The sequence below is a fragment of the Saccopteryx bilineata genome, chromosome 10 (assembly GCF_036850765.1).
Source record: "Saccopteryx bilineata isolate mSacBil1 chromosome 10, mSacBil1_pri_phased_curated, whole genome shotgun sequence".
In the NCBI taxonomy this organism is placed as follows: Eukaryota; Metazoa; Chordata; class Mammalia; order Chiroptera; family Emballonuridae; genus Saccopteryx; species Saccopteryx bilineata.
In genome coordinates, this window is record NC_089499.1 from 13775550 (window position 1) to 13801977 (window position 26428).

The following is a 26428-nucleotide window of genomic DNA, read 5'->3' on the forward strand; positions in this document are numbered from 1 at the left end:
AGGCGCTCCCTCGCCCCCGAGCCTGGCCCATGCCCTGCTGGCACCACCTTCCTGGTGTCTGGAAAACCCTACCACTTGCTGCTGCTTCCCCAGTTGAAGCCAGCATCTCGCCCCATGGCTTCCCTTTCTCTCACCCCAGCCATTCAAACCGCTCAGCTTCCAGAACGTTTTCATCTGAGCTCATTGCCTCCGGGATAAAACCCTCCAGCGGCTTCCTGCGGCCTCGGGATCCAGGCAGACCCCTCCCAGAGCCTCCGGCTGGGCCGGCCGCTGTAACCGCATCTCTCTCCAGGCCCCCAGAGGCCCAGGCTCGTCCTCCCCTCGGCCTTTCCAGTGCTGTGTCCGCCTCCAGAACACCCTTCTCCTTCCCAGTCGGCCTTCAGGCCTCATGCTCATGTCACCTCCCCTGGGAGCCCCCCGACCAGCACCCCACCCACTCCCCCATCACTCCCCCCACTCTGGGTACTTGTCGCGGTGCTTATCACCTCGCACTGCAAACACCTGCAAAGCCCCTACGTAAACAAACGTGACCCCAGTGTCACCAGACCCAACCTTTACTTCCATCGCTCCATCCCTCTTGGCTTTATTCAGTGCGGATCATCTCCCCGGCCTGGATGAGAACCCGGCTGGTCCTGCCGCTTCTCAGCACAGCCCAGGGTGAAAGGACGGCAGCCCACGGTCATCACCCGGTCAACAGTCTCAGCCTCGTCCCTGGGGTGTCCAGCCCATGAACAGTCGGGGCGAGGGCGGGCGGGCAGGGGCCAGAGGGGACTCTCACGGGGCACCCACTCTCATCTGTGGGCTTTCTGGGGACCCCCTTCGGGGCGTCCTCCATGCCGATGGCTCAGCCCAGGAGATGCCCTTTTTTCCAGGTGCCCCTTTGACCCTTTCCTTTGCCCCCAGGCACCTGTGGGTCCACCCCCTGCCTCTCGACCAGGGGTCCCCAAACTTTTTACACAGGGGGCCAATTCACTGTCCCTCAGACCATTGGAGGGCCGGACTATAAAAAAAACTATGAACAAATCCCTATGCACTGCACAAATCTTATTTTAAAGTAAAAAAACAAAATGGGAGCAAATACAATATTTAAAATAAAGAACAAGTAAATTTAAATCAACAAACTGACCAGTATTTCAATGGGAACTATGCTCCTCTCACTGACCACCAATGAAAGAGGTGCCCCTTCCGGAAGTGCGGTGGGGGCCGGATAAATGGCCTCACGGGGCCGCATGTGGCCCGCGGGCCGTAGTTTGGGGACCCCTGCTCTTGACCCTCCAGTGGCCCTGTTGTGGGGGCACACACTGGCCCTCTCTCGGCCTGCCACCTCTGGGCCACAGGGTGCACCCAGAGCACTTGTCCCGGCCACAGCCCCACCGCCACCGCCAGCACCAGCACCGCGGGCCTGAGACCCTCCCCGGGCGCCGGGGCCGGAGGCAGGTCCCCACCACCCATCCACTCGAGCTTTTTTCAGACCTAGCGAGGCCGGCCTTCCACCTCTCGGTGTCAAAGCTCTCCTAGAAGGCCCCGAAAGCCCCCTCTCGGCAGGCCACCCGGCCTGCAGGCCCCACCCCAAGGGCAGGCCACAGGCTCTGGAACCTTTGGACAGTTTTCTCCAAAGAAACCAGCCAGCAGATTCCTAGGCCCTCTGCTCTCTCGAACCCTTTTTATATGTGACTTGATGTGACAGCAGGTCCCCGTGTCTGCTTCCATTTTTTTTTTTTTTTTTATAAACAACCTGCATAAGAGACACTCGTCATTTGGGTACTTTGAAACCCTTAATTTTAGTCCTTTCTTCAAAACCGGGGCAAGGACGGTCCATTTTAACCTCCTGTGACACTTGTTGAATCGTCTTTTCCCAACCAGACTGGGGCTTTTCAAAGGGCGGGTGGGCCACCCCCCTGTGGTCTGTGTCCTGTGTGGTAAGCAGTGCTGTTTTGTGAAACTAGTATTTCAGACACCTATAAACCTTGGGCGAGTGCCTGTGGGTGCCAGGGTGGTAACAGGAAATGCGTTTCTCACTAGAAATCCCAGTGAGCAGAGAGACAGCTTGAGGACAGGGCCTGTGTCTGTCTGGCAGGAAGGAGGCTGCACCCCCCATGAGGTCGCGAAGGGGACGGGCCTCTTCCTCAACGAGCTCCAGGACCGTCCCGGCCACTGCGGCAGTTCTCCCATCATTCTCGGAGCCAAGGGTGGAAGTCTGGGGTTCCTGGGCCTCCCCCGGGCTCTTCCCTGGCTGCCTGCGACGGGTCGCCCCTGGGCTGGGATATGGCGGCCCATCTGGAGGGAGGCCGAGCGGGGCTACGTGCTCAGAGCAAGGCCACAGCTGTCACCGGCCGCTCTGGGGTGAGGTTGGGGTCCAGGCAGCGGGCTGCTCTGTGAGGGACGAATGTCGGCTCCTATGTCAGCGGGAAGGCATGTGGCCCAGGCAGCTCAGTCCTTGGCAGGGACAGAGATGCTCCTGGACAGACGTCAGCTGTCACCCCGGGGCCACGGCGCTGGCAGCTCCCTTGCCCCGTGCCAGCAGCTCTTCCGCCGGCCAGCCCTGACAGCCACGAGACTTGGAGCCGAGGCCGGGAGGGGCCACGGACAGAGCACAGGCGCTCCTACAGGCGGACATGGGACGGGCAGCAACGGAGAGCAAAGTGCTGCCACCGGCCACTGCTGATGGGCTCAGGGAGCCAGGACGGTGGCTGAAGCTTCCACGGCCCCCTGGAGCCACCCGTGCCCGTGCCGTGGCCCCACGCCCCAAGGGCTCTGAGCCTGCTGCATTGCATGGCTGGCCCTCGAATCTGAGAGCTGGGCAAGGCCAGGCCAGCTGGGTAATTGAACCACACTCCCCACCCCACCGCAGTGCCTGGCACTGATTAGGAGACAGGAATGTTTGTAGAAGAGACAACACAGTCAAGTTCACCGAATTCACCTAGACCAGGGGTAGTCAACCTTTTTATACCTACCGCCCACTTTTGTATCTCTGTTAGTAGTAAAACTTTCTAACCGCCCACCGGTTCCACAGTCATGGTGATTTATCAAGTAGGGAAGTAACTTTACTTTATAAAATTTATAAAGCAGAGTTACAGCAAGTGAAAGCATATAATAATAATTACTTAGCAAGTACTTTATGTCTGATTTTCGCCAAGTTTGGCAGAATAAATCTTTATAAAACAACTTACTATAGTTAAATCTTTTTATTTATACTTTGGTTGCTCTGCTACCGCCCACCATGAAAGCTGGAACGCCCACTAGGAGGCGGTAGGGACCAGGCTGACTACCCCTGACCCAGATAGACCCTCTCCTCTATCTGGATCCTTCCTGCCCTCCGAGGTCCCCACCTTCTACACTTCCTTCTTCTGGAAGGAGGCGAGACCCAGGGCCACATGACACCCTCACCTACGCAGAGTCCTGTGCGGATTCACACACGTGCACACTCAAGGCTCGGTAATGAGGGTTGCCGTTAGGGAGCGGGAGGGGCGTCCCCACAGGAGACGCCTGAAGTCCCAGGAAAGAACCTCCTGTCCGAACCCCCTCGGCCCAGCGGCCTCAGGCATTCCCAGGGACTGAGGCCCACAGCAGGCCAGAGAAGGCCGCATTCAGAGTGACACTCAAAAGCTGGCCGCGGCCAGCTCTGCAGGGAGGGGGATCCCTATCAGAGGGACCCTGGGAGCCCTGCTGGGGGGCACCACTCCCCTGCGGTGTCCCAGGTCAGAGGTGGGGCCAGGCCAGCCTGAGCCCAGCACATGTAATGACCACCCCGACAGGCACTTCCTCCCACGCCAGCTCACAGGGCCGGCGTCCCTGGGCGGCTGCCAGGCACCTGCCGCCGGAGAGAAAAGCCGCGTCATCCCAGACTCTGTGGAGAGACGGCGGCTAGCATTCCAGAGACACGCGGTCCAGGTCCAAGCAGAGCCCCCGCCCCTGGATGCGGGCTGACCAGCAGGCGGTGCATCCTGTCTCCCACCCTGCTCCATGCCCGGCCTCTGCGCCCTGAGCCTCAGGGAGCGGGTGCTGGAATTGTAGGGATGACCGGCCAGGGGGTTGAGCTTGCCTCCAGTATTTGTCCTTGAGCCATGTCTCCTGGGGGATTATCTGCCTGCCACTCACCCTCTCAGCCTCCACCCCCTCTTCCTGGAAGGCCAGGGTTCCCCGTGCAAGGCTGTGGGAGGAGCTCGGAATGGTGGAGGGTGGGGCCAGACCCCTCCCCAAGAAGAGAGAACAGCTTAACAGCAGTAATGGGGCCACCTGTATCCTGTGTCAATCCATCACATTTATAGTCTTCTCTCCAGACAGGAGACAATGAGGAAATGACAAGAGCAATAAGGCCAATAAATAAAGGGTAATGGAATAACCAGCATGTGCAGCCCATCCCCGAGTCCCCGCACAGGGGCAGCGCTGAGTCCCTCCCTTCCTGACTCTGTCTTGACTTCAGCCACAGGTCCCCGGGGACAGTTAGCACTGGTCAACAGCCCCTCAGGGTGCCTGGCTGGATTTCCAGCTGCTCGGGCCAAAAACCCTGACATCACCCTTGCCTTCTCTCTCTCCCTCTCCCTCTCCCTCTCCCTCTCTCTCTTTAATACCCCACCTCCAGTCCAATCCGGCAGGAAATCCTGTTGGCTCTGCCTTTGAAACATATCCCAAGTCCAACCACTTCTCAACACCTCTACTGCCTCCATGCGGGTCTGCGCCACCATCATCTCTTGCCTGGATTCTTGCAAAAGCCTCCTAACTGGTCCTGCCCCAGACTGTTCTCAACGCAGCAGCCGGTAAATCTGTGCAGAGGCGAGGCGGATCACGGGACGGCTCTGCTCAGCACTCCCGGTGGTCCCACTTGAAGAGCCTGAGCCTTATGCAGCCCCCATGGTCTGCGCCAGCCCCCCGTGCCTGCCCAAGCCCCTCCACAGCCGTCTCTTACTCCACCTAAGCCAGTGGTCCCCAACTTTTTTTGGGCCAAGGACCGGTTTAATGTTAAAAAATATTTTCATGGACCAGCCTTTAGGGTGGGACGGATAAATGTATCACGTGACCGAGACAAGCGTCAAGAGTGAGTCTTAGACAGACGTAACAGAGGGAATCGGGTCATTTTTTAAAAATAAAACATTGTTCAGACTTAAATATAAATAAAACGGAAATAATGTAAGTTATTTATTCTTTCTCTGCAGACCGGTACCGGTCCGCAGCCTGGGGGTTGGGGACCACTGACCTTAGCCCGACCAGCTCTTCGCTGCCCCTGCCCAGCTGGGCCAGCACCAACCTTAGGACTCCAGCACCCGCTATTCCCTAAGCTTGCCACACTCTTCCCCCAGGAATGATGCTGCCTTTCTCGTTCAAGTCTGTTCTCAGATGTCACCTTTGCAATGACACAACCATGGCCATCCTATTTGCTACCCTCTCCAGCCCACTGTTCCCTTTCTGTTTTCTTAAAGAGTTTATTTATTGATTTTTACGGGGGTGGGGGTGGAGGGTAGAGTGGGAAGCATAAACTCCTAGCTGCTTCACTTTAGTTGTTCATTGATTGTTTGTCATATGTGCCTCGACCAAGCAAGCCCGGGGCCTTGAACCCAGCGACCTCGGCACTCCAGGTCAAGTATTCTAATCACTGCGCCACCGCAGGCCAGGCTGTTTCTATACCTAAAGCAGGTTCAGCGAAGTATAAATATAATTTACATAAAACTCACCCCTTTTAAATGCACGGGTTTGACCGATACATAAGCAGTATGTATGCCACCACCAAAACCAAGACATCAAACATTCCCACCTGGCCAAGGAGTTCCCTCGTTCTCCTCCACAGACAACCCCTTCCCCAGCCACAACCCCTGCAGCAGCCACTGAGCAGTTCTTTGTGCCTCTAGATTTGCTTTTTCCAGAGCATTCATTTAAACGAATTAGCATGCACGCAGCCTTCTGCATCTGCCTGCTGTCACTCAACACAACGGATTTGAGACGCTTCCATGTTATCGAGTGTTGTTGAGGGTGTTGGTCTGTTCCTTTTCATTGCTGAGTGGTATTCTCTTACACGCGTGTACCACAATTTCTTTCCCATTCAATAGCTGAGGGACATTTGGGTTGTTTACAACTTTTGACTATCATGGATAAAGCTGTTATGAAATCTGTGTTCAGATATATGTGTGGACCTATGTTTTGATCTCTTGGGTAAAAACCTAGGAATTGAATTTGAGGGTCATATGATTAGTGTATGTTTAACTTTAAAAGAAGTTGTAAAATGTTTTCCAAAATGGTTGTTTTACATTCCCACCAACACTGAGAGTTCCAGTTGCTCCATATCCATGCCAGCGTTTGGTATGGTCAATCTTTTTCTTTTTTCTTTTTCTTTAATTTTAACCACATGAATGGGTGCATCTCATAGCTTTAATCTGTATTTCCCTGATGACTAAGAGCATTGAGGGTCTTTTCGTGTGATTATCGGCCAGTCTTCTATCGCCTTTGGTGAAATGCCTGCCGTTGAAGGAGTGTACAGATGCTTTCTATACTTAGATCATTTGAGGAGCAAGACTCCCTGTGCAGTGTGACAACATTCCATTGCTCTGCCACAGTCTTTCTTTTCTTTATGGGCTAAAGAAATTAACCTCAGTGTGCTAGTCTCCATTTCCTTGTCTGTAAAATGGGCGTAACAACACCAACCTCCTAGGGCAGTGTGAGCATTGTGTGAAGTGAGCTGTGGAGGGGATGTACATAGCCCCTCATATATGGTAAGCACTTCATAAATGTCCAGTAGGATAATGACGATGATTACCACTAACCCCTCTATGACTTGTTCACATCAATCCCTTTCCCCCTTCAGAGCCCTGTGTTTTCACTGGTAAATTGTTGGGGACAAGCTGTAAGTCCCTTCTACAGTAACATCCACTGACTTCCTGCACTGCTCTCTGTTTATTGACACACCCCTTATAGATCTATTAGGTCTCTTCTAACTGCCACCTGGGGCATCCCTTGACAGACAGCTGGGGCACCCCTTGACAGACACCTGGGGCATCCCCTTGACAGACACCTGGGGCATCCCCTTGACAGACACCTGGGGCATCCCCTGACAGACACCTGGGGACATCCCCTGACAGACAGCTGGGGCATCCCCTGAAAAACACCTGGGGCATCCCCTGAAAAACACCTGGGGCATCCCCTGACAGACAGCTGGGGCATCCCCTGACAGACACCTGGGGCATCCCCTGACAGACAGCTGGGGCATCCCCTGACAGACACCTGGGGCACCCCCTGACAGACAGCTGGGGCATCCCTTGACAGACAGCTGGGGCATCCCTTGACAGACAGCTGGGGCATCCCCTGACAGACACCTGGGGCACCCCCTGACAGACAGCTGGGGCATCCCCTGATAGACATCTGGGGCATCCCCTGACAGACACCTGGGGCATCTCCTGACAGACAGCTGGGGCATCCCCTGAAAAACACCTGGGGCATCCCCTGACAGACAGCTGGGGCATCCCCTGAAAAACACCTGGGGCATCCCCTGACAGACACCTGGGGCACCCCATGAAAGACACCTGGGGCATCCCCTGACAGACAGCTGGGGCATCCCCTGACAGACAGATGGGGCATCCCCTGACAGACACCTGGGGCATCCCCTGACAGACATCTGGGGCATCCCCTGACAGACACCTGGGGCATCCCCTGAAAAACACCTGGGGCACCCCTGAAAGACACCTGGGGCATCCCCTGACAGATGGGGCATCCCCTGACAGACACCTGGGGCATCCCCTGAAAAACACCTGGGGCATCCCCTGACAGACAGCTGGGGCACCCCCTGAAAGACACCTGGGGCATCTCCTGACAGACAGCTGGGGCATCCCCTGACAGACAGCTGGGGCACCCCCTGAAAGATACCTGGGGCATCCCCTGACAGACACCTGGGGCATCCCCTGACAGACACCTGGGGCATCTCCTGACAGACAGCTGGGGCATCCCCTGACAGACAGCTGGGGCATCCCCTGACAGACACCTGGGGCATCTCCTGACAGACAGCTGGGGCATCTCCTGACAGACACCTGGGGCATCCCCTGACAGACAGCTGGGGCATCCCCTGACAGACACCTGGGGCATCTCCTGACAGACAGCTGGGGCATCTCCTGACAGACAGCTGGGGCATCCCCTGACAGACACCTGGGGCATCCCCTGACAGACACCTGGGGCATCCCCTGTCAGACACCTGGGGCATCCCCTGACAGACAGCTGGGGCATCTCCTGACAGACAGCTGGGGCATCCCCTGACAGACACCTGGGGCATCTCCTGACAGACAGCTGGGGCATCCCCTGACAGACAGCTGGGGCATCCCCTGACAGACACCTGGGGTATCCCCGACAGACACCTAGGGTATCCCCCGACAGACAGTAGTTAAACACATAGCATTAGAAAGCTCCCCAAACTCCTGACCCAGAGCATGGCCTGGGGCCCAGCTCCTCGGTCACCAGTGAGAGGGCCCATGAGCCACAAGAAGGACTGGGGGATACAGAAGAGACTGAGCAGGAACTGGGAAGAGCAGATGCCACCAGGCAAGACCAGCAGGCCCGGTGGGGCGGGGCTGTGAAAGCAGTGTGGTCTCGCAGGGACAGCGCCCGCCGCCCCACCGTGCTCAGTATGCCCCCCACCCAATGCCTTCTCCCAGCCCAGCTCCACGGCCTGCGGGGGGCCAGGCCCTCCATCACCCCCTTCACTCCCCTGACCTCTGGAAGAAACCTGGGGCCCCGCGGGAGCCCCTCCCTCGGGGCAGTGAGGCGGGGAGGAGGGCAGGAGTGTTGGAAAATCAGTCCACGAGGATCTGGGGCCGACGCCAGGGTGCCAGGGGGAGTGAGGAGGAGGTGACGAGAGGAGGGCCGGCCGGCAGGGCCCGGGCCACGGGCAGGACGGCAGGACGGGCCGGGGCGGTGACTGGGGGAGCCGAGGGACTGGGAGATTGGGACAGCTGAGGGGGCGACGGGGGCTGGAGGCCTGGGGTTCTAGAAGCCCAGAGCAGGGAGAGCAGGAGGCACTGAGGGGCCGGAGCAAGAAGGTGAGGCAGATCAGAGCACGGAGCACAGAGAGGTCGAGGCAGGGTGGGGGCAGGGGAGACGGAGCTCGGGCCTCCCCACCCTTCCAGCCTTTCACTCCCACTAAGCATGTACTTCACGCTCCTTGTCACCTCCTCAGCCGGGCAGCCCCGCCCAGCCTCCCAGCCAGCAGCCCCCCCACCCCCAAAGTTCCCTGGGCACCTTGGCCGCCCATGCCCTCTTCTCCTCAGGGACAGCCGCCACCTCGGTGCCACCCTTACCACCCACCTGCTGCCAAGCTCCAGCCACAGAGCCCCCCAAGTCAACTTCTCTGCTCCTGTACCCCCGCTAAAGACCACCCAGCCCCAAGGAGAGACCCACAGGAAGCCATGCGTCTGGCCCCACCAGCTCCACCTGCCGCAGGACCCAGCCACTCTGTGGAGGCAGTGATATTTGAAGGGTGAATGAAAGCTGAGTGGTGGGCCCAAGCCCTGCCAGCTGAGCCGACACCCGTGGTGCATGCCACACACGAGTGGCAGGTGGCAGGAGACCCCGAGCCACAGAGGTCCCCTTCCTCACCCACCCCCACTAACTCCACTCTTCCTTAGCAAACACCTATGCGCACATGACAAGTGGGGTTATAACAGTGAGCAAAGCAGACGAGGCCCCGCCCACATGGAGTCACAGTCAATTCCGGGAAACAGAGATAAACCTCAAAATGCACAAACAATGGCTGCTCACGGCTATGAAACTGTGGGGGCCGGAGAACAAAGCGCAGTGAGTGAGCACCCCCCGGCCTCGGGTCAGGGAAGACCTCTGGTGAAGACACGGCATGTTCGCTGACCCAAAGGGGGCCTTTCCAGGTGGAGGGCAGAGCAGATGTGAAAGGTCCTGAGGCAGAAGGGACGTGGCCCTGCCCACAAGGGAAAGGTGGCCCACGTGGCTGGACCCAGCCCAATGAGGCACAGGAAAGTGACCCTGGGGCGCTGTGGGTTATTGTTGTTTGGAAGGAGGGTCCGGATGCCCATTGGGCTTGTGCTTTAGACCAAGCCCACTCCTGCTCCGAGAGATGGGTCTGTGAGGAATCAGGCCACACGGCCTCTGCAGGGACAGATTACGGTGGCTTGGACCAGGATGGAGATAGTAGAGAGTCAGAAAATCAGGAGCTACTTAGGATACTAAGTTGGTGGGCAGGAGACCTGAGAGCAAGTGAGGAGGCTCCCCGGCTGGGACTGCGGGGAGGGTGCCTCCTCAGGTCACCTCAGGCTGGCCCTCAGGCCGCCTACATCTGTCCTGATGCACTTGGCCAGCAGGGTGAATGACTCAACAGGGCTTCCTCTATCCAGGAATCGAGTCTCGGTCCATCTCTCCTAACCCAGCCTCCGCGTCCACCTGGAGCAGTGAGCTGCGACAGACGGTGCACTCCGGTACCTCGCACGCCAAGGTCGCCATGAATGCAGTCGCGGGAGCTGTCCCCTGAGCACACACCACTCCGAGGTGGCCTCAACTCACTTTGTTTTTCCTATTCGCCCATCAAGAATTTACATGACGCCTGACCAGGCAGTGGCGCAGTGGATAGAGCATCGGACTGGAATGTAGAGGACCCAGGTTCGAGACCCCAAGGTCGCCAGCTTGAGCGCGGGCTCATCTGGTTTGAGCAAAGCTCACCAGCTTGGACCCAAGGTCACTGGCTCGAGCAAGGGGTTACTCGGTCTGCTGAAGGCCCGCAGTCAAGGCACATATGAGAAAGCAATCAATGAACAACTAAGGCGTCGCAAGGAAAAACTGATGATTGATGCTTCTCATCTCTGTTCCTGTCTGTCTGTCCCTATCTATCCCTCTCTCTGACTCTATGTAAAAAACAAACAAACAAACAAACAAAAAAGAATTTACATGACGTGTCCAGTACCTCCCTCGAGGAAACTTCACCTTTGGCTTGAATTGTTTAAATAAGAAAACAGGAGGCGGGGTCACTGCTAAGGACACTCGGACCCCCGGGTTCCGGCACAGGCTACCAGAAAACGGTACCATTTGTCAGTCAAGGGAACCCCAGGGCATCCCCCTTTGCCTCATCTCTAGGGGACAGTTTTATGGATGAGGAGCCACAGTCCCAGCATGGCGGAGTCCCTGGAACCTCCCAACAGCAGCTCAGGCCGTGCCCGTCAGCCCGGCCGCAGGAGAACGCCGGCCGGCGGCTCCTGTTGCCGACCTCAGCCCCCCGCCCACTCCTGATTTTCTCAAGGTAAGTTCATTTCAGGAGCCCCTGGCCCTCCTCGGCCCACCCACCCAGGGGAAGGATCTCCTTCCCCTCACATCTTGTACTCACACTATGCTTTCCCCACCCAGAGGCTCTGGGCTGCTTCTGTAAATGGATGTACCTCCCCCCCCCCCGCCCGGGGGCCAGCTTTGGGTCTTAGGGAATCTCGGGGAGAAGCAGCCCTGAATCCAGTCTCAGAACTGGATCCAGGATGGGAACAAGGCTACCCACTCACCCTTCCTTTGCTTAACTAAGAAAGCCATTCGAGTGGTCTTCCCTGGGCTCCAGCCATTTTCTCTGTAAACTGTACCTGTACCCACTACCTGTGGACACGACAAGTGGGCTGTCCTGGGCACCGAGTCCTCCCTGCTGCTACCCAGAGCCTTGAGGAGGCTGATTCGGGGATCACACCTCCAACGGCACCCTATCCCCAACCTCAGCACAGGCTCTGGTCTGAGTGCTTTTCATGCCAGAAAAAGGAACGTTTCCAGGTGGAAGTCTTCCAAATGTGTCTTCCCCAATCACCTTGTCACCAGATTGTTCTAAGCAAAAACTTTCTCGTCAATTATCTTTGCCTTTGGCTGTTCACACACAAAGGTCACATAGTTGTCTGCCTCTGATATCACACACGTAGCTGGGGCAATGGTTTCCAAGGTTCCCACAGCTGGAATCTGCAGAGGAATTCTGACCAAGAAAGAGGAGGTGAGGTCGTGCTGAAGAGGGGAAGGCGGGAAAGAGAAGGCGGGAAAGACCTGGAGAGCTGCAGACAGCGAGGGGACTCTCGGGGTCCCCGTGCTCCCTCCCTGCCCTTCCGTCTCTGTGCCCCAATGCCTTCTGGACTCCCCCCACCATCACATCCAAGGGAACAAATAATACCAATGGTCAACAGAGGCAATAACACGCCGTTATCAATGAGCACACGCAGCGCCCAAATCTTGGTTTCTAAATACCATTCTCCATCCAAAGGGACCTGGACTCCTTGGTGAAATGGCCGATTCATTGCCACAGCAATTACAGGGTGAGCCTGGAACATCTTGTTGAGCCAGAAAGTGTGAGAGTGTCCAAAGGCCTGTGGAGACATGCCAAAGGCTGGCAGCCGGTCTGAACCAGCCAGCTAGTAAATTTAGAAAAGGATGGAGCAGAAAATCGCCCACAGATGAAAACTAGCGAGTAAAACTTTGTTGAGAAACGTAGCATTTCCCCACCATCCCTTTTATTTCCCTTTGATTTGAGAGAGAGAGAAAGACAGAGAGAAAAAGGGGGTGGAGGGAAAGAGGGAGTGAGGGAGAGGGGGAGAGGGGGAAAGAGAGAGAGAGAGAGAGAGAGAGAGAGAGAGAGAGAGAGAAAAGCATCAACTCATTGCTCCACTTAGTTGTGCATTCATTGGTTGCTTCTCATATGTGCCCTGACCAGGGATCGAACCTACGACCTTGGTGTACCAGGATGACACTCTATCCACTGAGTCACAGGCCAGAGCCTCCCCATGCTAACTTTTTAATTGCAAAAAGAAAACAGTAATTCTACAGTGGGGGGGACTTAGCACACACCACCTACACCAGGGGTCGGGAACCTTTTCGGCTGAGAGAGGCATGAATGCCACATATTTTAAAATGTAATTCCATGAGAGCCACAGAACGACCTGTGTACGTTATGCATTATCCAATAAAAATTTGGTGTTGTCCTGGAGGACATTGGCTCCAGCCACCCGCAACAATGAACATGAGCTGTAGGAAATGAATGAATTGTAATACATAAGAATGTTTTATATTTTTACATTATTTTTTATTAAATATTTGTCTGCGAGCCAGATGCAGCCATCAAAACAGCCACATCTAACTCGCAAGCCAGAGGTTCCCGACCCCTGACCTACACCAAGTGATCACAGACAACATCTCCGAATGGGAACAGGGAGCTGGTGTGCCCCCTGACATGGCACTCTGAGACAGCCACCGTCACCTTTGTAGTAATCTTGCTAAAAATGCCTAACTTGAAACTAAGAATGAAGAAATAACTCACAGAATGAGTGACATCATTGTACCAAACAACTGGCCTGAACTCTTCAAAAATGTCAAGTTCAAGAAACACAAAGAGCCTGACCAGGCGGTGACACAGTGGTAGAGCATCAGACTGGGACACGGAGAACCCAGGTTCGAAACCCCAAGGTTGTCATTTGAAACCCTTGAGCGCGGGCTCAACCAGCTCGAGCGTGAGGTTGCTGGCTTGAGCCCAAAAGGTCACTGGCTTGAAGCCCAAGGTCGCTGGCTTGAGCAGGGGTCACTCGCTCTGCTGTAGCCCCCGGTCAAGGCACATATGTATCAGAAAGCAATCAATGAATAACTAAGGTGCACAACAAAGAACTGATGCTTCTCATCTCTCCCTTCCTGTCTGTCCCTATCGGTCCCTCTCTCTGCCTCTCTCTCTCTCTCTCTCTCTCTTTCTGTCACAAAAAAAAACCAAACCCACAAAGAAAGGCAAAGGGCCTTTTCCAGATTAAATGAGGCTTGAGGGTCATGACAGCGGAATGTAATAGGTGACCTTGGAACAGGGAAAAATATGACACAAAGAAGTCGCAATCAAGACAACTGACAAAATTTGAAATATGGACTGTGGATTAGATAATGGTATCATATCAATGTTAAATTTTCTGATTCTGATGAGTGTACTGTAGTTCTGTAAAAGTATATCCTTGTCCTTACTAATACACACCTAAGTATTTAGGAGTAAAAACATATAATGTCTTCAACTTACTCTCAACTGATTCAGGGGGGAAAAATGCATGTTACGTGTATATAGACTGTGTATGATACATACATAATACAGGGTATAAGGTATACACAGATAGGCAGAGAGAATTATAAAATATAAAATATTGCTGAATATGCATAAAGCCTATATGGGAATTGTTTGCAACTTTTCTCTAAGTTTGAAGTTACATTAAAACAAAATTTACAAAAATAATAATGGTCAAAACTCATGTGGTGTTTATTCTGTGCCAGGCACTATTCAAAATACTTTACCTGTATTAACTCATTCGATACGTACAACAGTCCTGCAAGGTATATAATACTGGCACCCAAGTTGTCACCCTTATTCTACTGACGGGGAAACTGAGACACAGGGTGGTTGAGCAGCTTGTACACACACCCAGCCCGGTCAGAGGCAGAGCTGGGAGGTGACCTTAGGTTGACCCGCCTGGCTTCAGCCCTCAGCAGGGGCACACACAGGATGAGCACACGCGTATACACACACACACACACACACACACACACACACACGGATGCGCGCGCGCGCGCACACACACACACACATGGATGTACTACCCGGCGAAGCATGGTTACAGCCTGAGAACCAAAATAATCTCGAGATCTGGACAAGCAAGGAAACCTTTGAGAAAGTAGAAGGAAGTTCTGATTCAGCACCTTCGGGTCTGGGGGCCTGGACAGAGCCCCTGTCCCCCGAGAAGGGCTCCTGCCGACTCTGCCCCGGTCCTCTCTGCCTCCCACCCTTCCCTGCAGCGCCAAGCTCTGCCTCTCTTCCTGCCAGCCTCCCTTGCTTCCCCCTCCCTGTGCCCACACCCAGAAGAAGGTGCTTCTGGCCTTGGCCTTCTGGTGCATGTGGCTGGGGCCTCAGAGGAGGGCCCGAACGGGGCGGTGGCTCCACAGCCAGAGTTCAGGGAGGGTGACTGGAAGCTGACGGCCACGGGCTGGAGGAGAGGCGACAAGAGGCCCAGCCCTGGGATGTGCCCAGTGGTAAGTACTGTCGTGCCAGCAGAAGCAGGCTTGGCAGGGTGGCCATCCTCCTTGCAAGAGAAGTCTGTTCCCTACGCCCCCAAGAAGCCGGGACCTTGCGGGCAGAGGCAGAGTCTCAGATGGGGCCGGAGTGTCGGGCAGGACACTGCTCGGTGGGCTCTGTCCAGGCTGGCCGGGAGGGGAGGGTGGGGAGGAAGATGCGGACGTCTGAAAGCAGGGTGGAGTGGACCCCCCCACCCCCTCCCTGCTGAAGGGCCTGTCACAGGCCGCCGTGTCTCACACCCGCTTATCGGGGCCGGGGTGTGGAGAGGGTGTCGCAGACGGGAGATAGGGCTGGGACAGGGCTGTCTGCACTGGCCTGCTCTGCCTCCCTCATTCACACCTCCTCAGAGGCCCCTCAGCCCACTTATCCCCCCGCGGCCTCCAGCCCGCCCCCGCGTGCCTTCCCAGCAAACCGCCCTGCACACTGCCTTTCTTTTTAATTCTTACTTCTTTATTATTGATTTTAGAGAGACAGAGAGAGAGGGACGCATTTGTTGTTCCACTTAGCTATGCATTCATCAGTCACCTGCTGTCTGTGTTCTGACCGGGGATCGAACCTGCAACCTTGGTGTTTCGGGATGACGCTCTAACAGACTGAGCTGACCGGCTCGGGCCAAGCTGTGTGTCTTGAAGAAGTACTCTGCCTCGGATACCACCCAGGGAGAGGCGCTGGAGGCTGTCTAGCCCGACCTCACTTTACAGACAGGGACACAAGGAAGAAGGAGATGCCACTCACCTAAAATCATATTGCAAGTACACAGGAGTGGAGCTGGGCTTGGAGCCAAGGCCAGAGCACGCGAGCATCTGAGCCTCAGCCCGTGGGCCCGAGGCAGGGTCCCAGGGCCACAGTGAGGGCAGAGTAAGGGGCATGTATCCCTGAGGAACACCAGTCTATTCAGATACCAGTCTCATTAGGGAGGAGGCACAAACATGTCCCATTGTCCCCACTGACCTTGGATGAGCTCTGAGGTCTCCACCTGGGTCTAAACGGACATGGACGGCAAGAGGTTAAAGGCTCCCTGTGAAGTGGTGGGCGGGGCGGGGGCAGAGAGGTGAGGGGGGCACAGAGCACATAACCTGGGAGGCCAGTGGGGGCAGTCAGGGCCCACCCAGGGTGGTGGCAGGGAACTTAGATATCTGTCTTGTCTGGAGGCCTAAGGAGCCACGGGGGCCCCAGCTGCCCTGCGGCCTCAGAGATCCCAGGGAGGCTTGGCGACCTCAAGGCCCCTGCCTGCCACTGTCCCCACGCCTGCAGCCTTAGAGGACACTCTAGTGCAAAGGGCCCCTGGCATCACCAGGGGCAGGATGGTTCATCTCATGCCTGTGGAGGAACTAGGGCAGAGGGAGGGAGAGCATGAGGGAGGGAGAGCATGAGGGAGGGGGCGGGGCTCCACACCTGCACACAGCTGGAAGACCTCATTTCGCTCTGCTTCCCCCAGGGCCAAATGCACAGAAGCCCCTGCTCAGGACACTCTGCCTGCTGCCTCCCGGTTCCCATCTCCCCACTGGGATGGACTGCTCAGACCAGCGAGCAGGCCCTGCAGGGCCCGACGGAGGGCCCTGGGGAAAGTGCCCTGGGAACCCCAGCCTGCAGGAAGCAATGCTCAGCCCGCCAGGTTATCCCAGATACGAGGCCCCTGCTCCCCCCACTGACACCTGCCTGCCTCCAAGCACAGTCAGCGCCCCGGTGGGGGGCAGAGACCAACGCATGTGCCTCCCTGCCTCCTCCGAGATGCCTCCCCGACAGCCCTGGGCCTCTGTCCCAGCTGGTGTCTACTGGGTCCCTACACGTCCCTGACCCACAGCTGGGCCCCTGTCCCTACCCTTCCCGGGTCCTAAGGAGCACAGTGGGACTCAAGCAGGATAAGCTTGATGTTTCTGACTTGTTGCTAATTCCAAAAACATTTTTTTGGGCATGTACCACTTACAGAACCCTCTGGAGGCCCAGAAAGGAGTCAACTCCATGATGTGCCTGCCTCTGGGAGTTAGCAGGGCCTGGCAGGGCTCAGAGGAGAAAATTCATGAACGACTGACTTGCAGCACAATTTAAAATAACTGACAACCTTGCGGCGCAGAGGGCAAACATTAGACCAGGAGCCAGAAAACCTTCCCAAGCCATAGAAGCCTGCAGTTTGTTTCTTCGCCTGTGAAACGGGAGGAACAGCATCTATTGGAAGGGCTGAACCAATAACCTCTCGTGTAAAATCACTGACATGGTCAAAGGGCTAGAAGTTATACATCACACAGTCCTGGGATTGGGGACGGACACAACGGCTTCTGCCTGGCCCAGAGCTTCACCCCACACGAAGTCAGGCTCTGCCCCTCACCTACTCAAATCAAGACGAAACTCAGCAGTCACTGTCTGAGTCCACGCCAGATGCTATAACACAACACCGTAGACTGAAGGGCTTATTAAACAAGAACCCATTTCTCACAGTTTTGGTGGATAAGTCCAAGATTGCCTGACCAGGCGGTGGCGCAGGGGATGGAGCGTCGGACTGGGATGGAGAGGACCCAGGTTCAAGACCCCGAGGTCGCCGGCTTGAGCACAGGCTCATCTGGTTTGAGCAAAAGCTCACCAGGTTGGACTCGGGGTCGCTGGCTCGAGCAAGGGGTTACTCGGTCTGCTGAAGGCTCGCGGTCAGGGTGCATATGAGAAAGCAATCAATGAACAACTAAGGTGTCACAATGCATAACGAAAAACTAATAATTGATGCTTCTCATCTAAAGAAATTTAAAAAAAAGTCCAAGATCAAGGTGCTGGCAGATTTGGTGTCTGGTGAGGACTGGCTTTCTGGTTCAGCTTTTTCCTCAGTGTCCCCTCACATGACAAGGGGCAAAGGAGCTCTCAAGGGGGTCAGGGGGGAAGGTGTCTGTTTTATAAGAGCATTAATCCCACTCACGAGGCTGCAGCTAATCACCTCCTAATACCATCACATTGGGGATTAGGTTTCAACATATGAATGTTGGAGGGACACATTGCTTATGACAGTAACTGATAATTATTCGCAGGAATTCACAACTGGCTACCATTTACCAAACAGCTTGCCAAACTACATGTCATCTAAATCTTCCCCCTGTCCCCAGACGAGGACCTTGATTCAGAAGGGTAAAGTCAGTTGCCAAAGGCTGCCCAGCTGGTAAGAGGGAAGACGGGGCGGGGACCCAGGTGTGCCTCCCTACATGCACGCGTCCAAGCGCTGGCCCAGGCGTGCCGTGTGCCCCAGAGACGCGGCAGGCGCCCTCCCTGCCCCCGGGGACGCACAGGCGGACTCTGACAGAGACCTTACCCTGCGTTGTGCAATCAGTTGTCTTTTTAAAGAAATAGAATCGAACTTAAATATCAGAGCACATTATTATCCCATGAAACTTGCTGGGTGTGTGAGGCAGGTTGCCATGTACAATGAATTTCCCACCAAAGGGGTCTTCCTTGGCTCTGTCTCATTCGATGTTTCTAACGGACACGCTGAAGGCTTGTTTACCCAATCTGCCATCTCAAAGCTGGGAGGCAGAGCGGACATGTCAGACGGTCAGATCGCGGTCATCAAGACTGTGAACTGGCTTGAAGACGGGGAGAGACTATAATAAAACGAAACCTTAACAGTTGGGCATACACATAATCCCACATCTAAGCAGGTAAGAGCGTGACGGGAAGGCGATTTGACATGAAAAAGACCCAGAGCGGTGAACAGGGGCAAGTTCCACGTGAGGCGGCGGACAGAGAGAGGAGTGGCGTGTGCTCCACGAGGGAGGTCCAGCCCCACTCAGGTCAGCACTGCCACCACTGAGGCCCGAGTGCTGCGCCCACACGAGTCCGCCGCACCAGGAGGGCGCGTCACGTCGTGATGGGGAAGGGTCTGAAACCCACAAAGGCCCGAGCACGAAACGAGATGCCCGGATGTCTTCAGGAAAGGACCGCCAGGTGGAAACACGTACCAGCCAGCCGTGTGGCCTAGAACGGGCATCAGGGCCTGGTCATTGATGACAGGGCCGGAGGTGGAGGCGAGGTTTCAGCCTCGTGTCTTGAAGCTCTACCACATAGGAAAGTGAGCTTGGGGGGGGGGGGGGGGAGAAGGTTCTCCCTCGATGGTCACAAGCTCACAGACCCCTGTCTGCCACAGGACTCCTGTCTAGGGACTGTGTGTTTGGGAAGAGTGGTCTATTCCAGAGCCTGCTTGGTCATCAGAATCATCAGTGTTGCTTGTTTACAAAATATAGTTTCCGCTGCACGTCAGATCTGCTGAATAAAAACCTTCCACGGTGGGATTGGAGAATCTATCTTTTTATGAAGCTCACCAGGCCGAATGTTTCAGATTGAGACTAGACACAACAAAATACGATGAACCTCGAATGATGCCTAGATTTTTTTTTTTAACTATAAAGACATTTTGGGAACACCCAGGCAAATTTTAAGAGAGATTGTTTATTAGATGATACTGAATTCTTGGTAGTGGGCTTAAACGAGATAATAAGGGTGTTTTTGGAAATAGAGGGGAATGACTTGATTCTGAGGTGAGACAGGCCAAAGTATTAAGAGGTGAAACACCACATCTACAGCTCTTCTAAACCAAGGAATTCCTTTTAAGTGGTTCAAAAGTAAAGAAATAAAGCAAATGAGACAAAACATCCAGGCACACAGCATTCACTGTCTTCTTTCAACTTTTTCTGGGCTTGAAAATCTTTGAAATAAAATTGTTGGAGAAAAGTCAGCTACCTAGGCTGAGACAGGCGCCAAACGGGAGGCCACCAGACAAGAGGCCTCCGCGGCCCCGTCCAGCCTGAGAGCGCGAAGCCTGGCGTGGGAAGCCTGGCGTGGGAAGCCTGGCGTGGGGAGCCTGGCGTGGGGAGCCTGGCGTGGGGAGCCTGACCTCGGAAGCCGGCTTCCTGGCTCAGAGCTGGAGGCTGTGTCAGCGTGGTGTCCCACTCTTCAGACTCTGGTCCAGAGACTTCTGGTGTGACGTTAGGCCACAGTGACCCCTAGAGGTACTGTGCACTCAGGGCGGACAGCCCCTTGGCCACATTGGTATGTATGTTCAGGAACTCAAAAGAGAAGCCCACCCACCACATCTCCCCTGCCCAAATTACACAGGGCCTGCGTCAGTGTGTTCATCCTGCTTGGCCCCCTCTGATGACCGCAGGGTGAGTCCCTGGAGGTGGGGTGGCCTGGACAAAACTGCACTGGGTCCTATGCTAATAATCTCCACGGTGACAGCAACAGAAGCAGGCTTAGGCGGGGCACAGAGCAAGGAGGAGCAGGTCTGCGTGCCTGCTGGGAGGCCCCCTCCCTGACCAGCTCCACAGAAACAAGGTAGCCTGAGCATTAAGGAGGAAGGAGGAGAGGCCACGAGGGCCCCGAGCGGGCAGGGCATGCGCAGGACATGGAACAGCAGATGCTGATGCAGAAATGGGGTCTAGGAAGGGCTGTAGACGGGAAGTTTGAGATGCAGGATGTTGATGTCAATCGCAGTATGTACGCACAAGGACCAGACTAGGGAACAGAGGCAACAGGTACTCGCCACTCCCCGAGCAGGGCTGCAGGCTGAGCTCAGCTCTGCAGGAAGCCGTTCACTCAAGTCTGCCGCTGGGCTCTATTTAAAGCCCAGGAGGAGTGACAAGGTTTTTCAGCTGTCTGAAGGTCAAGGTACAAGGTCAGAATATAAGCAGGTATTTAATGGACTGCACATCCATTCTACCCTCGCCTTTTGTGTGAGGTCCACCTTTGCCGCATACAACCTGGGTGTCACGACAGCACAGGAAACCATCAAAAAAACAAGAGACAACCTACCAAATGGGAGAATATATTTGCCAATGATATATCCGATAAGGGGTCAATATCCAAAATTTATTTTAAAAATATCATACTTCTCCACACCAAAAACAAACAAATAAGCAAACAATACAATTAAAAAATAGGCAGAGAGCCCTGGCCGGTTGGCTCAGCGGTAGAACGTCGGCCTGGCGTGCGGGGGACCCGGGTTTGATTCCCGGCCAGGGCACATAGGAGAAGCGCCCATTTGCTTCTCCACCCCCACCCCCTCCTTCCTCTCTGTCTCTCTCTTCCCCTCCCGCAGCCAAGGCTCCATTGGAGCAAAGATGGCCCAGGCGCTGGGGATGGCTCCTTGGCCTCTGCCCCAGGTGCTAGAGTGGCTCTGGTCGCGGCAAAGCGACGCCCCGGAGGGGCAGAGCATCACCCCCTGGTGGGCAGAGCATCGTCCCTGGTGGGCGTGCTGGGTGGATCCCGGTCCGGCGCATGCGGGAGTCTGTCTGACTGTCTCTCCCCATTTCCAGCTTCAGAAAAATACAAAAAAATAGGCAGAGAATCTGAATAGACACTTTTCCAAAGAGGACATACAGCTGGCCACCAGATGAGAGAAGATACTCGACATCACTAAGTGTCATAGAAATACAATTCAGAACCACAATGAAATACCACCTCACACCTGTCAGAATGGCGCTCATCAATAAATCAACAAACAACAAGTGCTGGCGTGGGTGTGGAGAAAAGAGAACCCTCGTGCACTCCTGATGGGAATGCAGACTGGGGCAGCTGCTGTTAAAAACAGTATAATGTTTCCTCAAAATATTAAAAATGGACCTGCCTTGCAAACCAGTGATTTCACTCCTGGGGATTTATCTGAAGAAAACCAACACACTCATTTGAAAAAAAAAACATGGACCCCTATTACATTGCAGCATTATGTACCATAGCCAAGATCTGGGAGCAGCCGAGTGCCAGTCAACAGACACGTGGATACAGAGCTGCGGTACATTTACATATGGAATATTACTTGGCCGTAAAAAAGAATGAAACCTTACCATCTGTGGCAACATGAATGGACCTAGAGAGTATTATGCTAAGTGAACTCAGTCAGACAGAGCAAGACGAGTACCATGTGACTTCACTGCTATGTGGAATCTAAAGAACAAAGTAAAGTGGAGACAGACTCACAGCTCCAGAGAGGGCTGCTGGGGCACGGTGTGAAAGAGGTGGTGGCACTGGGAGGTACACGCTGGCAGCTACGCCGGTCACGGGTAAGCTGGGGAAGCCCAGGAAATAGTCAAGCAGACTGCGATATGTCCGTGCTCGTGGGGTACTGGAAATAGCAAGGGAACACTATGTAAAGTACATCATTTTCTAACCACTCAATTGTACTCTCAAAACCAACATAAAAAAGTAAACATAAATTTTAACAATGGAGGGGCCTGCGGGAGAAAAACAATTATATGCAAGTGCTGTCTGACGGATAGAAACACTGAAAAGACAGTTGTCTTGCTCTAGCTTGTCACACATAGAACTGTGCTACCCGGTAGGAAATACATTATATGTAAATGAATTTTAAAAGAATATTTCCATCAGAAAGTGGAGGTCATTCTTTCTCTTGTATTGTCTACCTCCACCTTAGGAATCAGCAGGATGGAGGAAGGGGCGGCTGGACGGGGATGTGCTCGGGTCCCATGACAAGTGCGCCCCTCTGCTCAGGAGGACCCACCCATGCTGGGAAGGGGCCCTGGGGCCCACTGCACCTGACTCCAAATAATCAGCAGTCCCGCTGGGGAGGCGGAATGACCCGATGAGAGAAAATTCCTAAGCTCTACCCTGTATTAACATTCTAAAATTGGTTTCAGTGGGATCCTTCATTGAAATCTTGCGACAGTTCAAACACCACTATTGTATTCCAACAGAACTTCTACATATAAAAATCATAGGGCGACTGAATTTTTTTTTTTTTTTTTTTTTTTGTATTTTTCTGAAGTGAGAAGCGGGAGGCAGACAGACAGACTCCTGCATGCACCCGACCAGGATCCACCCGGCATGCCCACCAGGGGGCGATGCTCTGCCCATCTGGGACGTTGCTCTGCTGCGCAACTGCTTTTTTTTTTAATTAATTAATTATTTGTTTTTCACAATGATCAGGTAGTATTTTTCAAAGTAATTGAAAACTTAAGATACTGTAAGTTCTTGACTTAAAACTCAAGATTCTCTAGGGTCCCGGGGGGAGAAAGGAGAGCAGCTAGGAGAGAAAGCCCGGGGCTGCCAGGAATGCAGGTCGGCACAGCCCTGGCTCAGGCGATAGCGGCCTGGGGTCCCACAGCACCAGCCCTGTGCCGCCAGGCGAGGAGCAGGCACTACGGTGAGCAAATCACGAGCAGGTGCGTCGGGGCGCAGACGCCCTCAGGCTCCTTAATCTCTGGGACAGAAAGCTCCCCCGGAGAGCCACAGCCCATCGAGCTGGCACCAGGGAGTCACTGCAGAGGACTGCATTTTTAGAGGCAGGCAGGGACCCCGATAAAACCCCACAAAGCCAAGTCCTCCAACTTTCAAATCCCTGGGGCTGTTTCTTCCCGAAGAGCTGGGGAGGGCTCAAGTCAGAGGACAGTGAAGTCGCTGTGGCGCGATGACAGACAAGAAACCAGACCCCTCAGCAAGCAGCGCCCAGAATCTCAGACACCCACAGATGCCCGGGTCCAAGCCTCTGAGTGTGGGGAGAGCTGGATGTACCTTGTGAGTTCTCCTCAGTCCTATGCGCCGTGCTCCTGGGGGGCTACTTCCTCAGAAAGGTAACCTGGACTACGCAACCTCCTCCCGAGTGAAGCGAGGACAGCGGCCTTTATCTCAGAGGTCACTGCAAGATAATGCACGCAGAGCATTCCGCTTAGTACACAGAGCACGCTGCGTGAGCAGAGAGCATGGTGAGGGCGTCTCTGTGACAGAGACAGCAGGCCCCAGGAGAGGAGAAACACATACACAGGGTGGGCAAAAACAGCTTTACAGCTGTGAGAACACGACAGCTCATTCTTGTGTGACTATTTGTTAATTATTGTATGGACAAATACTTTTGCCCAGCTTTATACAATACAGTACACGTGGACAGGATAATAGAGAGGATATCTAAAAGCGATCTCTAAGACCAACGCAGGTCCTAGGGAAAGAACACATACACTATTAGGTTCCAACAACACGGAGCAGATACACTAGATACTGTAGGACTTGGATGCCTTTACATACAGTACATTCAGGGGGGCGCAAACACGGTGCCGTCTGATGGGCACAGCCCTCCTGGTAACTTGGCATGAGGTCAGCCCTGGATCTACAGGTCTTACAGCTTTGCTACCAGTTCGTTCCCACATCAAATAAAACACTAACCAAAAAATGTTAGCTCTTTCATCTTTTGGGGAGAAATTTAGTCTTAAATTTAGGATTCCATCATTTTTTAAATAAGCAAAGCACCTAAAATACATTAGCCTGAACAGGGCACCGCCTGCTTCCTTCCGGAAAGCACAACCCGGAGGGAAGACCCAGGTCGGCCTTCTCTCCAGCAGTCCTGCCTGCTCCTCGGCTCCGAGTTCTTGCAGTTTCTCCTCGGAGGGAAGATCTAGGACGGCCTTCTGTCCAGCAGTCCTGCCCGCTCCTCGGCTCTGAGTTCCTGCAGTTTCTCCTCGGAGGGAAGACCTAGGACGGCCTTCTGTCCAGCAGTCCTGCCCGCTCCTCGGCTCTGAGTTCCTGCAGTTTCTCCTCGGAGGGAAGACCTAGGACGGCCTTCTGTCCAGCAGTCCCGCCCGCTCCTTGGCTCTGAGTTCCTGCAGTTTCCTCTCGTAGCGAGGACCTAGGACGGCCTTCTGTCCAGCAGTCCCGCCCGCTCCTCGGCTCTGAGTTCCTGCAGTTTCCTCTCGTAGCGATCCATGAAGCGCCCGTCGGGGTCGACGCCTGCCTTCTTCAGGCTCTCCATGATCTTCTCCAGTCTGAGCACCGAGCGGGCCCCCTCGATCTTCCTCGTGCTCAGGTACAGCGTGAACTCCTGGAAATCCAGGAGCTTACAGGTGTCCACGGAACAGATATTCCTGATATCACTAGTTCTATCCAGATGCGGAAAAAACACCAGTCCCGCCAGTTTCTCCAGGTCCTGGAGGCTCACTTGGAATTCACTCAATTGGGGCTGGAAGCCAATGGCCTCATTGGGGACCACGAAGGCCCCTAGAGCCAGCGGTTCGGTAGACACTGGGCTTCTCCGGGCCAGGATCACCTTATAAAGGTGCGAGGGGACCGCCACATTGTCCTCACCAATCACCTAAAGACAAAGCAGCCATGTTAGTGATGCCATTCTATGTTAGCCGTTCCCAAATTGTTCCCGCAAAGACTAGATGCATTTCTGAAAATGCACTTATAAGATACTCCATTCAAATGAATTTAAATTCAACTGCCAAAGGTAATAAAAAACCAAAGTACAGATGCGTAAAAAAAGTTAGCATTTTACGGGTAGATTCTGATCACATTCTCTAATAATGCCACCCCAAAGAGCAGGGGCCACATCCTCTGCTCTGTCTGCTGGACGAAGGAACGCCATGAGTGAGTTCTGGGCTTTTGAATGGATAGGAAAAGCCGTCATTTTCACTTCATCTCATAATCAGAACTTCTGGTGCTCTAAACATTTAAAGGTCAAAACTGCCAACTTGGGAACTCCCAGCTCCAGAAATAAAAGTATGGCCTCAGTTTATCAAACTCACTAGGGAGCTAAGCAAACAGCCTTCAGAGAAGCAGGCAGACACAGCACGCTGGCGTTCCCATCTTCAGGACTGCCTAGACTGGGGCTCCTTTTTTAAGCTAAGTAAATGTACAAGCTGTCTGCTCAGAGGTCTGCACACTCTCGGGCCTGCTCTCAGACACAGAACTTCTAAAGGTGTCATCAAATCAAACACTCTGGAAAGGTGTCCACGCATCGGAGAAGCCAGAGCCAGGGTCAGGCCTGCAAACAGCTTGGTTGCCTGTGCAGATTGGCTGCAATAATAAAATAACACTGTTATGAAACCTTTTCAAATTTCCTTCCAATTGGCTTAAAAGCCCTATCTGTTTTCTGAAAAGGAAAAACTGAATACCCCTTTCCTTAATGGTCTTCAGTAAAACGACGCAGTCCAACCACATCACACTGCAGCAGTGCTGCTCTTCTGGGGCCTTCCCCAGTAAGGCGGGCCTTCCTGCCCGATCCTGCCTCACTTCACGGAAGACACAACGGGCGCTCAGTGTCCAAACGGGACTGGTTCCTGTATGAAACAGGTCAGGCATGTTTACTTCCTGAGAACAAAGCAGACTGAGTCGAGAAGGATAGCGAGTGGCTGAGTTTGCATTTCCTCTTTATTTCTAGGGCTGGTCTGTGATCCCTCTTTGAGGAAATACTGTGAGAAGGTCATTGGTGGAAGAATGACACTTCGGGATTAGTAGGAACCTGCTTAGTCTCTTTGGTTTCTCAAAAGTAGTAACAGAGCTCTTCTAGCTACTGCGAGAGTTTCTGGAGACCTAAGAGAAACGGTACATCTCCTTGTGGTAAAACCATGACTCTCGAGGGATGAGAGCGACAGAGGGCTCGTTCTGCTTCCCCGAGCCGAGCCCGACAACTCC

At 54.2% G+C, this 26428-nt stretch overlaps 1 protein-coding gene across 4 annotated transcripts in view; it reads right to left on the reverse strand.

The window, feature by feature from the left end:
• The window catches only part of EXOG (exo/endonuclease G), a 68788-nt gene that overhangs the window by 23073 nt on the left and 19287 nt on the right, over positions 1–26428 (reverse strand). For 2 of the 4 annotated variants that reach the window (XR_010727325.1, XR_010727326.1), the window contains exon 6: positions 21986–25103. Coding sequence is in view for 1 of the 4 variants with exons in the window: in XM_066245514.1 (XP_066101611.1) it covers positions 24642–25103 (462 nt within the window). In the remaining 3 variants the exon portion in view is untranslated. Of the gene's footprint in view, positions 1–19478; positions 25104–26428 lie in introns of those variants that run through there. The other 2 variants (XR_010727327.1, XM_066245514.1) reach the window with 2 other exon arrangements.